The 14,321-nt window shown below is 40.0% G+C and overlaps 1 protein-coding gene across 1 annotated transcript in view; it reads right to left on the reverse strand.

Annotated features, from left to right (window-relative positions):
* cftr (CF transmembrane conductance regulator) overlaps nt 1–14,321 on the reverse strand; it is a 41,453-nt gene that overhangs the window by 22,530 nt on the left and 4,602 nt on the right. The window contains exons 4-13 of the mRNA XM_046037663.1: nt 13,622–13,732; nt 9,518–9,629; nt 7,703–7,918; nt 7,077–7,166; nt 5,683–5,846; nt 4,978–5,103; nt 3,823–4,069; nt 3,572–3,664; nt 1,406–1,582; nt 1,002–1,193 (exon numbers count right to left, since the gene is read on the reverse strand). Of these exons, the coding sequence (XP_045893619.1) occupies nt 1,002–1,193; nt 1,406–1,582; nt 3,572–3,664; nt 3,823–4,069; nt 4,978–5,103; nt 5,683–5,846; nt 7,077–7,166; nt 7,703–7,918; nt 9,518–9,629; nt 13,622–13,732 (1,528 nt within the window). The remainder of the gene's footprint in view (nt 1–1,001; nt 1,194–1,405; nt 1,583–3,571; nt 3,665–3,822; nt 4,070–4,977; nt 5,104–5,682; nt 5,847–7,076; nt 7,167–7,702; nt 7,919–9,517; nt 9,630–13,621; nt 13,733–14,321) is intronic.

Here is a 14,321-nt window from a genome sequence, read left to right on the forward strand (position 1 = left end):
TTTTTCCAGCTTATCAATGTAACATTTATTGGATATTTAAGTTAAATACTGAAACACAAGCCTAGTAAGACCACAGATCTGATGGTTTGTCCATTCAGCTAGTCTGTGTTGTAACATCTATCACTGGGAACCCAGAAGCTCATTTTCCATCTCAGTGACATAACGAGAGACTTCCATAGCGACAGAGGAGACATTATTCTGCTGAGGGGCCGTCACTCAACACTGAGGCTTATGAGAGCTCGAGTGTGTGTCAATGTCAGAGACAGAGAAAGTGCAACCATGTGTGTCTTTGTGTGTTGCGAGGGACTTAATGGGTGTAAATGTGGACTGGGGAAACCTGAACCTTCTTGACGCCTTGCAGAGACTCCAAACAGACAGCTGAGCAGAGAGCATCAGTTCAATGAAAGACAATTAAAGCACTTGAGAAGGAAACTGGCAAATCTGAATTTACGAGAGAAAACTATTATAAAACACAAGTTTTTTTTATAACTTCAGTAATATCGAATGGCATTTTCAGAGAAATAAATGTTGCTGTTCTGTGTCACTGATTTACAGTGACTCAACATATTCCCTGTTCATTGACACGTGTGCCTGTTTTTGTACTTTTTTCATTGACAACACTATCTAGTGGTTTGTGTGTTTTGAACACACATGTGGTCTACCTGTATGTTCAGTATGTTCCAAATGCCACTAAAATATGGGTATTTATGTTCGCAGGTTGGAAAAGTTTGAGTGTTTGAAGTGCCATAACCATAATGACAAGATTGCTTAGCAGATTTTGTGTTTTGAGATGAAAACATTGACCTACTACATTAAAAACAGAGAGTGAGCAAAAACCCTTGTTATATTCAATGTTTTAATGTATTCAGGTGAGAGAGGAACAAATTTTCTGTGTAATTTGCTTCATCATGGTTGAACATACCAACAGAAATTCCCTTTATTTGTAGAACAGAAGAAAAAGGGAGAGAATAAGAAGGAATAATGTGATCAAGGAAAGGTACCTCCTCCAGCTGGCAGGCCTTGATGACAGAGGTGTAGCGGTACTCGTCATAGGTCAGGCCAAACAGGATGTTGTCTCGAATCGTCCCCGGCATGATCCAGGCAGTCTGCGGTGAGAAGGAGATGCGACCACTGTGTCTTATTTTGCCCTCCGATGGCACCAACTCTCCCAAGATCATCATGAGCAGGGAGCTCTGCAGGAAATTGGGAAAAACACTTTATTCTACTACAATTTTATTCTAAAGATGTTGCTCTTACATTAACCTGCAACGAGTCAGCGTGTAGGGTTTCAGTGCCTTGCAGGTTGACCAAACAGATGGATTCAGTAGCACTTGCAGGTTCGGCGTAGTCTCTATAAACACTCTTACCAAAATTTCATTTAAATGAGGTGATTTCTTTGACTTACCTTCCCTGAGCCAGTGGATCCAGCCACAGCCAGCATCTTGCCCTTCTCTAGGTACAGGCTGATGTTTTTGAGAACAGGTGTGACGTAGAGGTTAGTGAAAAAGAGGCCGGCGTCACCGTTCAGGTGTCCATTTGCTTTGTTCTCCTGTTTGATCTTCTCAAACAGCTCACCAATGCCCTGCAAAAAAAGATCAAAAGATCTTAACTGTTTTGTATGGACTGAGCGAACACCAAAGATGGTATACTTAAAAACACTGTACTATACCACGCTTAAGTATTTATCATTTTGTGTATATGGCATGTCCTTGATTTATTTTTACATAACTGCCTGCTTCAAGGCTGAGTGAGTGTGTCCGTCTTGCTTTCAGACAGTGAGACCAGGCCAAACTGCGAGAAACAAGAGATTCTCCAAATACAGAAGAAGACTCCACAATGCCCTTATTTCACCTCATCTGTCAGCACCTCTATGAAAATTAATGGGTGACACATCTCACTGTTAGAAAAGGGGAACTTTGCTTGACTCGCCGGATTACTCATTAACCCCTGTGACATTTTATGGGTCACCAATCCTCTAATGCCAGGACTCGCTGTGGTTTGTATAGGTTTTTCTGTGCGATTCTTATTCAAATGAACTGACGTACATGCTGTCAGCAGTAAAGAAAGGAAACACCCCCCCCCCATTCATCTGCGAATGGCACATTCCAGGAAGAGGAGAAGGCAAGAGGAGAATCTGGGAATTAGGTGATGAACACAACTCTGAAACTCAAAGGGAGATTCAGAGCGTTCCCAGCACAGGCAAAGTTAGGTGACGACACTGGGATAATTAATTATGCAAAGTGACGGGGAAAAAAACACATTTTGTTTTCTCACGGTATTGGGTGGACAATGAATCACACCTGTTAGACTAAGTTTACAGCCTCTGCCTATAGATAAGATTATACTATCCACTCCCAGTGATGGTGAAGAATGAACTATTATACCTGTAATGCATGGTGGATTTAGGGGTTGTGGGAGTTTTAACTTCTTTAAACATGCCTTGCTCTCTTAGAGAAAATGTACTACATCCGGGCTAATACTACAGGCCAATACTTCTATAGATATGTCTTCTATTTTCATTCCTCTGTCCTTCTTTTTGATACTTGACGGTGCTCTCAGGTGGACAAACTACAGTCTCTAATGGCATCACGGTGTCTAATCTACCTTAAACATAACTTTAGCATTGCTTTACTGACATGTCTTACTTAGTGGTTGACATAGTGATAGGTGCGATATAGATTTAATCTACAATCTCCACTCTTCTTTTCTAGGCATTAAAGACACACAACTAAATAGATAAATATTGGAATCAGTTCAGGCTCCAATTTTGTCATTTTGTCAAGTTTACTAGATACGAGGATCTGCTGTCTGTCACACGTACACATCCATCTATTAAAAACAGTACCCATAAACCTTATTTACCTATTTACCTGGATCATTCTCACTCAAACTGCTGATTAATCAACATTAAAAATTTCTTATCTTAGCAATTCTCTGTTTTCAGCAGGTTTTCAGTAGATTTCAACACTGTGCTGCAACCTGAGCAATCGTCATCAGAGTTCATGATGTGACCATGGCACTTACAGAAAGAACAGTAAGCCTTCTGTTGTCAACAGATCCAATCAGCCTGTATTTTCTTCTTGATACTGCATTTGTAGGTTAAAATCCCTTTTTCTATCGTTGTTTTCAGCAACGTGCATGTTATGTTATCCAGGAAAGCCTGCAAGTTCTCCAGAAGTGTGGTTTGGAATTTTGTTGGCAATATTTTGAATAAAAAGTCCAGCAGGGACAATTTTGAAATTTTAAGTGATGGCAATGTTTTGATTACATTCAATTATGACTAAAATGATTTAAATGTGGTTTACTTGTCGTATGATTTAAATACTCAATCCATCTGTGTTATGCTGTGAAAATACCCCATATCATTTTCTATTTAAACATCTAATAATTAACCAATTATGTATCATCAGTGTAACTGAGTATAGATAAGAAAACTGGTCAAGCCACATTGAGATTTGCATTCACACTGAATATCAGAGTTTGACTACACACCACTAAACATATAGTACTATAAATGTCCAATGACTGATATAGTATCACATTTAATTTCGACACACAGAGATGAACAGACCTCGTCCCAGGATGCAGACACGTTAACCAGCTCCAGTTCCGTGGTGGTCAGGTTGTACTCCAGCACTCTGTATTCTTCCTTCATCAAGAATTCCTGGTGATAACACAGGCAGGTACATTAGCATTACATATAATTTTAATATGTACTGCTCAAAGCTGTTGAAGGCCAACACCAAATTGGATATTTTGAGATTTAATGGCCTTGACATTTCTAGCAGACGTGCACGTCTCACCGCCAGGATCCGAACACACCTCGATCTTTTTGACCAGTGCCAGCGTGTCGTACCACATCTGGATGGATCCTGGCAGCTGGCGGGTTAGGGTCATTCTTAGCACCATGCAGTAGGAGGCTGTGGTGAAGATACGACGCAGGATGATGCCTTTAGTGAGTGCATGCGGCAAGATGGCAGCCACGATGACCAAGATGGCGGAAAAGAAATACGAGGCGCTGTAGAAGTAACGCAGAGAACCGATCTTCCTCGTCAGCGTCATCTCGTCCCTGAGGAGAGAAGTGAAATGGGACAATATGAAAGGAGAAGATGGAATGACTTAAATTAAGTTACACGTATATAATACTGGTACAATACAGTTTTAATTTATATTTAATCTAGCAGACAAACTTTCATGGACCTGGCAAAAATTAGTTTAGCTGATCTGTTGAATGAAAGAAGTATACTGTGACTTTTATAATATTTTAATTTATATCAGAGAAAAAGCTATTAATCTATCATGCTACTGATTTCAGAAACATCACACAGATGTAATGCCTGATGTCTGAGAATTTCATTTAATTCATTTCATTGTTGTCTTTTGTTTTCAAAGAGCAACCAACACCCAGAAAGGCATTTTAGTTAACCATGTGTCAGTTTTTCATGATGCTATTACTGTATCAGATAAATGTGGCTTAGTGCTTTAATAGTTATCAAAATATTTCTGCACCATGATACCAAAACTCTTTCCTGTACGTTTATTGTACTTGCCAATTACAGTGATCCTGATTCTGGGTCACACAGCCACCAGTGACGTCAGTGTCGTACCACTGGTTAACCACATGTTTTAACATCTATCTCTCAATTTTAGCACCAGGTTGATTCCATTTCTACTGTACGGTCAAAGCTTTGAGTGTGATTGTCCGCTGACTCTTTGTCACTTATTTATTTTTCTTGCTCAGTTCCGTTTATTACAGTGCATCTATGATATCATCAATAAACATGTAGTATATATATAAAAAAGATACTGGAGAGATGGACAATTTAAAAGATTAGGAGCCGTTTACTGCATGCAAGCTTATGTATGACCACCAGAGCGATGCTGCTTCAATTCAAAGTTTCCTTCTTTCAACACTACTGTTAAAGTAGCCTTAAACTTTTCCTTTTGTGATAAAGTTATTGTGTTTTGGTGTCTTACTGCCTGATGTTCTTGATGATGGTCTCCATCACCTCCTCCCAACCGTATGCTTTCACAGAGTGGATGTTCTCCACAATCTCTGTGGTGAGAGCCAAGCGACGACTGATCATCCCTCCTCGCTTCACCCTATTTACAGGACACAGTTTTACATTACTAACTTAGAGCAGCATTATACGTGCATAGAAGCAGATTTCTGTATGTAAACACAGAGACATGTATATGCAGATGCACAAGCAGGCACGTACACAGTTAGCATTTCATGTGGTCACCATGGGCACGGAGAGTAAAGCCTGAGTCCATGCATACATAAAAGCATAAACATGGATATCAACATGCAGCTAGACAAGCACCTGTACTGTATACAGTTTGTACATGCTGTGTTCACACATTTATTGAAAGTACTGTATATGTGTAGTATACTAATAAAATCTGTGCAGTATGTGAATATGAAAGTAACAGTATAAAATGTATTTATGTATGTAACAACTTTTTAGACAAGTTACAAAGTGGTAATCACAGAAAAAAAAAAGACTGATAAATGCATTAAATCTTTTAAAATCTTCTGAGAGCAGAAAAAATACATATAGTGCAAGACATGAGGGCATGGAACAATTACAAATGTATGTAATGTTATAATATCTGATAGTGATATATGTTTTATAATATACAGTATAAGTGTATAAAAGTGTGGTAGTGTTTTCCTACCGGTGAGGTCCCATCTTCTGGGACAGCCAGGCCTGGATGAGGCCCAGCAGAGTCAGAGCTGCCAGTGCGCACAAGCTGTTCACCTCGATCAGCTCCCAGATCAGACCCACACACAGTATACACTGCAGGGGGGTGATCCATACAAAGTGGGCCAGACCCAAGCTCTGAAATTAACATACACGGCACACAAAGTGTAATTGATAACGTGTAAAAATTGGTTGATTAATTTTTCTGTAAAACTCCACGTCCCCTACACATTGTATATTTAATATTTTCAGTGCAGCAGAACGAATGAATGATTTTTTACAAAGACTGAACGTAAGACAGAGCGAAAAATATGCAAGCGAAAAATATGCAAGCACAAAAGCAGGGGGCAAGTAATAATGAAAGATAGAAAAAGGAGGGAATGTATCCAAGAAACAAACTTTTGTTTTGAGGAATCTACTTTCATCTAGTCAACAGTGTGCTGAACATCAGCTGTACTGTAGGTGAGAAACACTCAGTTCTCACTTCAATGAGCTCCCTTTCATCCACTCACTTACCGAGGAATCTACTCAAAGAAAACACACAGTCACACACAATCAGATTACAAGGACAGTGGTGCATGGGCCAAGCCACATCCAAGTCAGGTGATAATTGTCTCAAAGCAGGTTGCTGAGTGTTTCCACATTCAACGCCTCAGTGAGACCTAAAGGTAAGACTGAGTTCAGTCTACAAACACACGAATGCACACACACTATCCACCTCTGTTGCCTCACATAATCACAAATGTGTTTTCAGTCCCTAATTGTCAGATTATGTTTGTATATGTGTGTATTGTTTCACATCTATTGTCCTCTAATTGTCCCTCAGTATGAAGAGCACATAGCTCTGTGTTGGGTAGTTAAACAGACTCAGTGAGGGTGTGAAATGTCAATCCTATTTTCCCCTCATTCTGCCTGTGGAAACATGAACTTTCTACCAGTTACTTTTAAGTGGAAAACTACTGCATTGTTCCTTTGACTTGTGACTTGATTTTTGTACCCAAACAATGGGATACAATTCACATTGTATTCAAAAGTTAACTTCAAAAGTTCTGTATTCATAAATCAGCATGTGTTGAGGATTCCATTTCTGCTTCATTTCACCACTAGTTAGAACATTTTCATCCATCACTGGTTTTAAACTGAAAGTTTTTCATTCTGGTGGAAGATAATTTAATACACAGCAAGAGATCTGCGTTCCTTGTAGCTGGCAAATCAGCCAGCCAGTGAATGACCAGTACATTTGGCTTTAGAGTATCTAAACTGTCAGAGATGACAAAGATTAAAGGTTTATTGGAGAGTAAATTGGAAAGACAACACTGCTCCAGTTTACAGTATATGTAAGTAAACATAATGCTTAGGTTTTCTAACCTCATCCAGCTTGTTGAGGTGGGCGGACATCAGACTGACCAGCTGACCAGTGCTGATCTTATCCAAAACTCGACTGGACAGCTTTAGGGTCTGAAAAAGGTCAAAGGTCAAGGGTCAGTTTACGCACCAAGGGAGAAAGTGAAATGGTTAAGAGGAAGCCGGTGATGTGTGGCCATGCTTTGACACCAGGCGGCCAGGCCCCACACAGCTGCTTATGGATTGCCACCTCTGGACTAAGAAGATTTCTGGGAATGTTCACACATGCTAAACAAGGGGGAAGCATTAAGCCGATCATTCTGTCTGATCTTATAAACAATAGCAATAAAAGCTGGCAAAATTAACACACAACTGTCTTACTATCTTCTCACCAGGGGTGTTTTGAACCAACAGCTGGTTGTTAGAGCAGTGATTTTTAGTAGCGAGTGTTCGATTCATGTGCAATAAGGGAAAAAGGCCCACAGTGCCACTGGTTACAAGTTTAAGGAGACTTTACACTTGAAGTCTACAATATTATAGAGGCAAATATTGTACTTATTGTCGCAAATTAAAATGTAATGAAATAAGATTACGGACACAAAGAAAGAAACAACAGTCTGAGTTACATGAATACACTGTTCTCGCTTTACCTTCTTGTATATAAGACTGAAAAGGGCAATGCGGATCTGCATGCCCAGATGATGCAGGCCAAAGATGGCAGGTTGCAGCAAGAGGAAGCGGGCTATGAAGAGGAGGCATAGGCCCAGGGCCAGGAAGTATCCCTGGTCCCGCTCCTCTACATGGACAGGGTCAAAGGAGCCGATGATGCGACCCAGCAGCTGAGGCTGCACGGTCTTGGAAGCCTCCTATGCCAAGAGATGGGACAATAAGGGAAGAAATGCACTGATTTGATCTACTCTACAATAAAAAAAATGCAGCCAGTCAGAAAAGAGTCAGCAGCTCCTGGCAATGGGATACATGATTTCCTCCTATATTTTCATCATTTATTAATATTTTGGAGGGATTATTAAGTTAAAATGTCTAACTTTTAGGAGTCAAAACTAGCTTCGAAATAGCACTACTGCATACTTCTGCCAAGGTGCATAATCCTAATTTTTTCCTAATCTATATATTGATTCTGTTGTGCATGAAAATTTACGCCAGCATCAAATTTCATACAATTCAATGCAGTAGTACATGAAGAAAATATATGCCCAATCTCATAACCAATATTCTTGAAATATTTAAGAACATCGACAACCAGAAACTCTTTTGGTTTCTCCTAAGAAGCTTTCCTGTTTTCCTACACAGGCTCTTTAACATCTAACAGGCATTCTTGATGTCATGACAACCACCTCCTACTGTACTAACTGACGCCAACGGCTGCTGTCACCACCTTCCCATAAGTTCGGGACAGTGAGATGGTTTGCGACACTATGGTGCGACATGCTTGTGATTTTTGTGAGTCATATCATGACTGAAGCTCTATGGGGCATTTCTACTCCATCACTGTTAACAGGTACACACACATTCAGGTGGAGCTGGTCGTGAAACAGCAGCGTGTGACCATGACTGGTAGAAACTGTGGGAATGCTGTATTTTCTGTTGTTTACTTAAATAATTTCAGTTTCTTTGCATTTTTAATTGGAAAATAACAAAGCTATTTGGTAATGACCATAATTTGAATGTTAGTTAGGATGGATAAGTATCCTGTGGTGTATTTAAACAATGGAATCCTAAACTTTCTAATCCATGATAAGAGAAACAAACATGCTGCTTAAAAATAAAATACCAAAATGTTTCTGGTTACAGTATTAAATTTGATGATTTACTTCTTTTTCTTTTTTATCTTACTGTTCACTGAATGCTTTTGTTCTTTGTTTTTTTGTTTGTTTTTTTATTTTTGGTCTAGTAAGCAATATGAAGACACCAATTTAGGCTCCAGGAAGTAATGATGATTCTCAATATGTCTCACATTTTATCTGCTAAACTTTTAATCAATTAATCTTCTAAATAATGTGTTTCAATAACTAATTTTAACATTTCAAATGTGTGTTATGTTGGTGAAGATGTTTTTTTAAAATGGTTCCATAAAGGATAGTTTGGGACATGTTTGCTTGAAGGTGGGTGGCGATTGCTTATTGCTAAGCTACACGTAACCTTTGTCACATTGGACCAGATTTGGATATTCTGACTTTAGCAAGTTGCAAAGAAACATTTAAAACATCCCTTCAGAAATCTGTGTGGACACATGTTTTTCCTGCAGTCTATGGTTTCAAAGTTTAAGTGTATTCTATCCACAAAATAAACAAAGCTAACATCACATTGAAAAGAGCATAGGAATGACAACTTTGCATCTGTAACACAATGGCATGATATCCATTATGGCAGAGTTGACACAACACTTCCTAAGTCGAGTTATGTCACATCTGCTTCCTGCAGAGATGACAAACTGACAAACTCACTCCGAGGTATAGGAGGACACCAAAGAAGGCGAAGGGGCCGAGGAAGCAGCGGGCCAGCGCTCTCATCAGCCTGGGCTTGTTCTTGGCTGACACCACCTCTCGGTCCCATTCTCTGCAGGGAGGACAGAGTTACAACACAGTTAAAAAGCAGTGCAGGCAGGGTGGGAGAATAACACATCCACCAGCCAAATGCCAGCAAAGTTTGACTGTGGCTTTTCTATTTGTCTACTATTACTTTGGCAACAAACCAGATTTCCAGTGTCCTTTCTCAACTTTGGCTGGTGATTCAGTCACTGAACGAGCTGTAACGCATGTATTTTTTTTATTGTTTATTTATCTACTAATTAAAAGTTTTTTAGCAGTTGGTGGAATTTAATTTGGGCAAATATAGTCTTTTGTTTGATAGTGAAAACAGAACTCTTGGTATGTCAAACATCAACGTCGTCAGTTTTTACAAGTTTTAAAGATTTTTCTGAATACATTTTTGGATAATACCTATTGTAGCTGTAAGGTTTGTTGCCCTTGTCACAACACTGTTAAATTAACTTCCCACAACTGCCCTGGCAAGCAGATACAGCGACGGTAAGTAGCTGCATTGTTTTCTGAGGGTCATTTATAACCGTGGTGATCTGGCTGACCAGTTCAACGGTGAGTGATGCGAGAAAAAGGGGAGAAGAGAAAGGATGAACAAAGAAGGAAAAGGAAAGAGGGGTGACCAATAAGGAAGAAAGTAATAAAAACAGAGTAAGACGACAAAGTGTATCCCCTATCATAGGTATTGATACTGTAACCTGAAGTTGTGACCCCATACTGACCCCACTAAATGTATCAGGTACTGACCATGACATGACTAATCCACATTAAATACGGTTTCCTCACCAATGCCATTAAAATTCACAGTTTTTGTTTTCTGTTACATTCATTCAGTCAAGGCCGGCTGCCAAATCAGTTTTTAGTGCCACACAGATAGTGAGATATTCAAATTGAAAGGAGCATTGGTATGAGTATATATACACCACAAACACAGATTAAATTAGATCATTACTACTCCGATAACATACTGAGTTGAGGTATTGATATCAGGAGAGTTAAAGATGATCAGTCCATCCCTGAACAGAGGAGAATATCTGAAGGATATTGTTGGTATATGTCTATGAAGATTCTCAGTCATCCAGGTCATAGTTATCCAACGAAGGTTAAAATCAAGGGCAACTGGACTTGGTTGAAGATATTGGAAGATATTTCGTCACTCATCCAAAGGACTTCTTCAGTTCTGACTGACTGTCCTTTCATCACTTCCCAGGAAACTCTACAAACGTAACCTATTGGCCTCAGGTGAAGATACCAACGATGGTCATTCAGTCTTGGCCACAGGTAGTCTTAACGACTGTAACGACTGTAACGACTGTCGTCACAGAAACAAGGAACACTAACGAACCAGCGGTATCGATGACCCGGGCCAACGACCCCACTGAGGTTAAATAGCTGAGTTTCCCTGCCAGTCAGTCAGAACTGAAGAAGTCCTTTGGATGAGGGACGAAACGTCTTCCAGTATCTTCAACCAAGTCCAGTTGCCCTTGATTTTAACCTTCGTTGGATTGTTGGTATAGTTTTTCCTTGCCTCTCTTGCCTAGTGCTACTCTTGGTGGGAACTGTTGGGTTTCTGTAAATATCATCACAGAGTACAGTCTAGACCTGCTCTTTTATGAAAAGCGCTCAGAGATAACTGTTGTTGTGATTTGGCGCTATATAAATAAAATTGAATTGAGTTTTGGTGGCTCAATGTAGCCTTTCAACAATATGCTCCTGGGTTCGAACCAGCTGAGTTAGAAACTACACACAAAAAAGTCTCTTCCATATGTCATCATGCAGGTCAGTTTATTTGTTTATTGTAATAATACCAAGGTTTCAAAATATCCATCTATCAACGGTTTTTCTGGTGTTGTGTCGCGGGGGCAGCATCTCCAGCAGGGGATCCCCAGACCAGTGTGGAGATAGAGTCAGGCCATCTAGTGCTGGGTCTTCCCCGAGGCCTCCTCTCAGCTGGACATGCCTAGCACACCTCCATAGGGAGTTGCCCAGGGGGAATCCATACCAGATGCCCGAATTACTTCAACAGGCACCTTTTGACGCAAAGGAGCAGCGGCTGTCCTCATGGATGGAGTTCCTCATGGATGACTTGGCTTCTCACCCATGAAACAGCATTCATGACCATAGTTGAGTGCAGGAACGGAAATTGACCGGTGGATCAAGAGCTTTGACTTCCGGCTCAGCTCTTTTCGTCACAACAGTGCGGTAGAATGAACGCAATATCGCCCCCGCTGCTCTGATTCTCTTCCATTGTAAATTGTCCACTCAATAGCGAAGAAGACCCCGAGGTAGTTGAACTCTCACCCTCACTTGGAGTAAGGACTAATTCCCCACCCGGAGTCATCCCGGTCACTTCATACTCTATTGCAAACCGATCCAGTGACGAGATCCCCAGTTCACCAAACTGCATCCCTTCCCCACCCAGACTACACCTCAATATCCTTCCATGAAAATCATCACAAGGCCAAACCCTCACCTGGAACGAGTCCGACTTACTGCAGAGACTCTTTAAACAGCTCCAGCTTTGGATATACAGGGATTGGATATCCCTTAAAAGAGACCCCCTCACACCATACTCCCGCAGCACCTCCCACAACCACACTACATTGATCTTTCAAATTAACATATCCACATAAATGATTATTTTACATTTTTGAAGTTTTGTTTAAAATGTATTTTAAAAGAATTGTGTTTTGTCCATTTGTCTTTTGATGCGTTTGTCAGTTATTGCAGCATAATGAAACCCTTTCTATTGGCTCATTCACTTAAACTGTACTGAGTGGGAGATGAAGGGACTGATGGTACACAGCATGTTTTAAAGGAAGGTAAAGTTCACATTCCCAGAAGCCTTCACAGTTTGCCTGATCGGAATAATGAAAGCCAAATCACCCACCACTGCTCATTTATCACCCGGTGGGCACTAGGCCCTTTCTAAAGGTCGAGTTTTTAACACCCATGTACATTAACCGGCTTGTTGGCACCATTCAGTGTGACGCTGGCCCCTGGGTAACCAAGAGGCAGGGCCAATGTGGGACACTGCTGTGGTTGTTAGGGAAGGTAAAAAAAAAAAAAAGACAGACAGAAGTGTTGAATACTTGGGTTAACATCTAACCACTTTTATTTTTTAAGAATATTAAATTCTGCCACAGATTTGCATTTGCTCAGTGCTATAAGAAGAATACAAGAAAAGAGGGAGAGGAGAAAGAATAGAAAGGGACAAATGGAAGACATAATGATGGACAAAAGACCACAGGGAGGGCAGAATTAGAATTTTTAATATGCCATTTCAAATAGGGGGAGATAAAAATGGGGTATAAAACACTGAATTATTTTCATGGCCATGACTGGGCTAAAGAAACAATTGATTTAAAAACCTTAAATGTACATGATTTATTTTTCAAGATTTTTAATGATCAGCCAATATTGTGAAGAGTAAACACATTTAATGAGAGGTAAAGGTGGCCTGGTGGTGAAGGTGGCAGAGAATAAAATGACTGATAATCACATAGATGAGAAAGAGAGAAAAGATTAAAGCAAATGCAAGGTTCATTTAATTTCAGAAAACAGTGAGGAGACAGACAGTGAAGGGGGAGAGAGTGATAAAGGCAAATAAAGTGAGAGAAAGAGTCCCTCTTACATATCAGTCAAATTTGATTTACTTATATATTGGGCAATGCATCATTCCACACTCCACAGAAAAATACAACCCTTAAGCAATGTGGCTGGCACCTTTGGTTGTATTTTGTCACATGCCAGACAGCTTGCTTGATAATTCATCAAAAACAAGGCTTCTTTATACATCATGCCAAAGACTAAGAAGCCATAACACGATACCTCAATTAGTTAATCATGTGGCAGTATGGGAGAAGACTAACTCTGATCTACTCTCCCATAATCCAAATTTCTTTGTGGGCCTGGGCTACAGCATGACTTTGCTAGTCAGTATGTTGAGATGCAAATGTTGAAAACAAAACATACAACAGAGTCAGGCACACAAACTTAAACTGCACAGACCTTTCGAGTCTCTCAGAGAGGTTGTCTGCGAGATCAAAGGAAGGAGCCTTGTACACATCTGTCAACTCCAACTTCTTTCTGAAGCCCTTCCTCAACAGTGGTGACATCCAACTGCAAGAAAACCACAGAGTAGAAGGATTGGTGGGTATCATCATCACCTAGCAAGGACACCATGGCAAAAAAGCATGCACACTTGAGAGTGTGCCAACAGGTAGATATACTCCAACATGTACAAAGATTGGCACAAAACCAATTTGTATTGCATGTACTCGAAGTGCATTTGAACACTAGCTGAAACTGTCTGTCTACTGCTGAAAGACACTTGTACATTTAGAATATTAAACACATATACATTTTATAATTAGGTGAAGATATTTGAAAGATTATTTTAAATGTATTAGTTTTGAGAGTTAAAAAAAAGCAAGTGTTGGAGTGTCTGGAAGCTTTAAGATAAACTGGTGTTAGTTGTAATAAACAGGAAGTAATCCCTGAGGTTTCACAGTCAGACTAATGATAGAGAAGGGAGATAAAATCAGATGTTTGCCAGTCAATGAAGACAGGTTGTCCCCGCAAGGTGACATACAACAGTTTACATCATCTGACTTTTTTGGTCAGCTTCCTTCTTTAGGACCCCTCATTAGTGTGAGGAAAGGGGACATGTCAGTGCACCTTAAACAGAACTCATAATGTATTATGATTT

Source organism: Micropterus dolomieu, linkage group LG22 (assembly GCF_021292245.1).
Source record: "Micropterus dolomieu isolate WLL.071019.BEF.003 ecotype Adirondacks linkage group LG22, ASM2129224v1, whole genome shotgun sequence".
NCBI lineage: Eukaryota > Metazoa > Chordata > Actinopteri > Centrarchiformes > Centrarchidae > Micropterus > Micropterus dolomieu.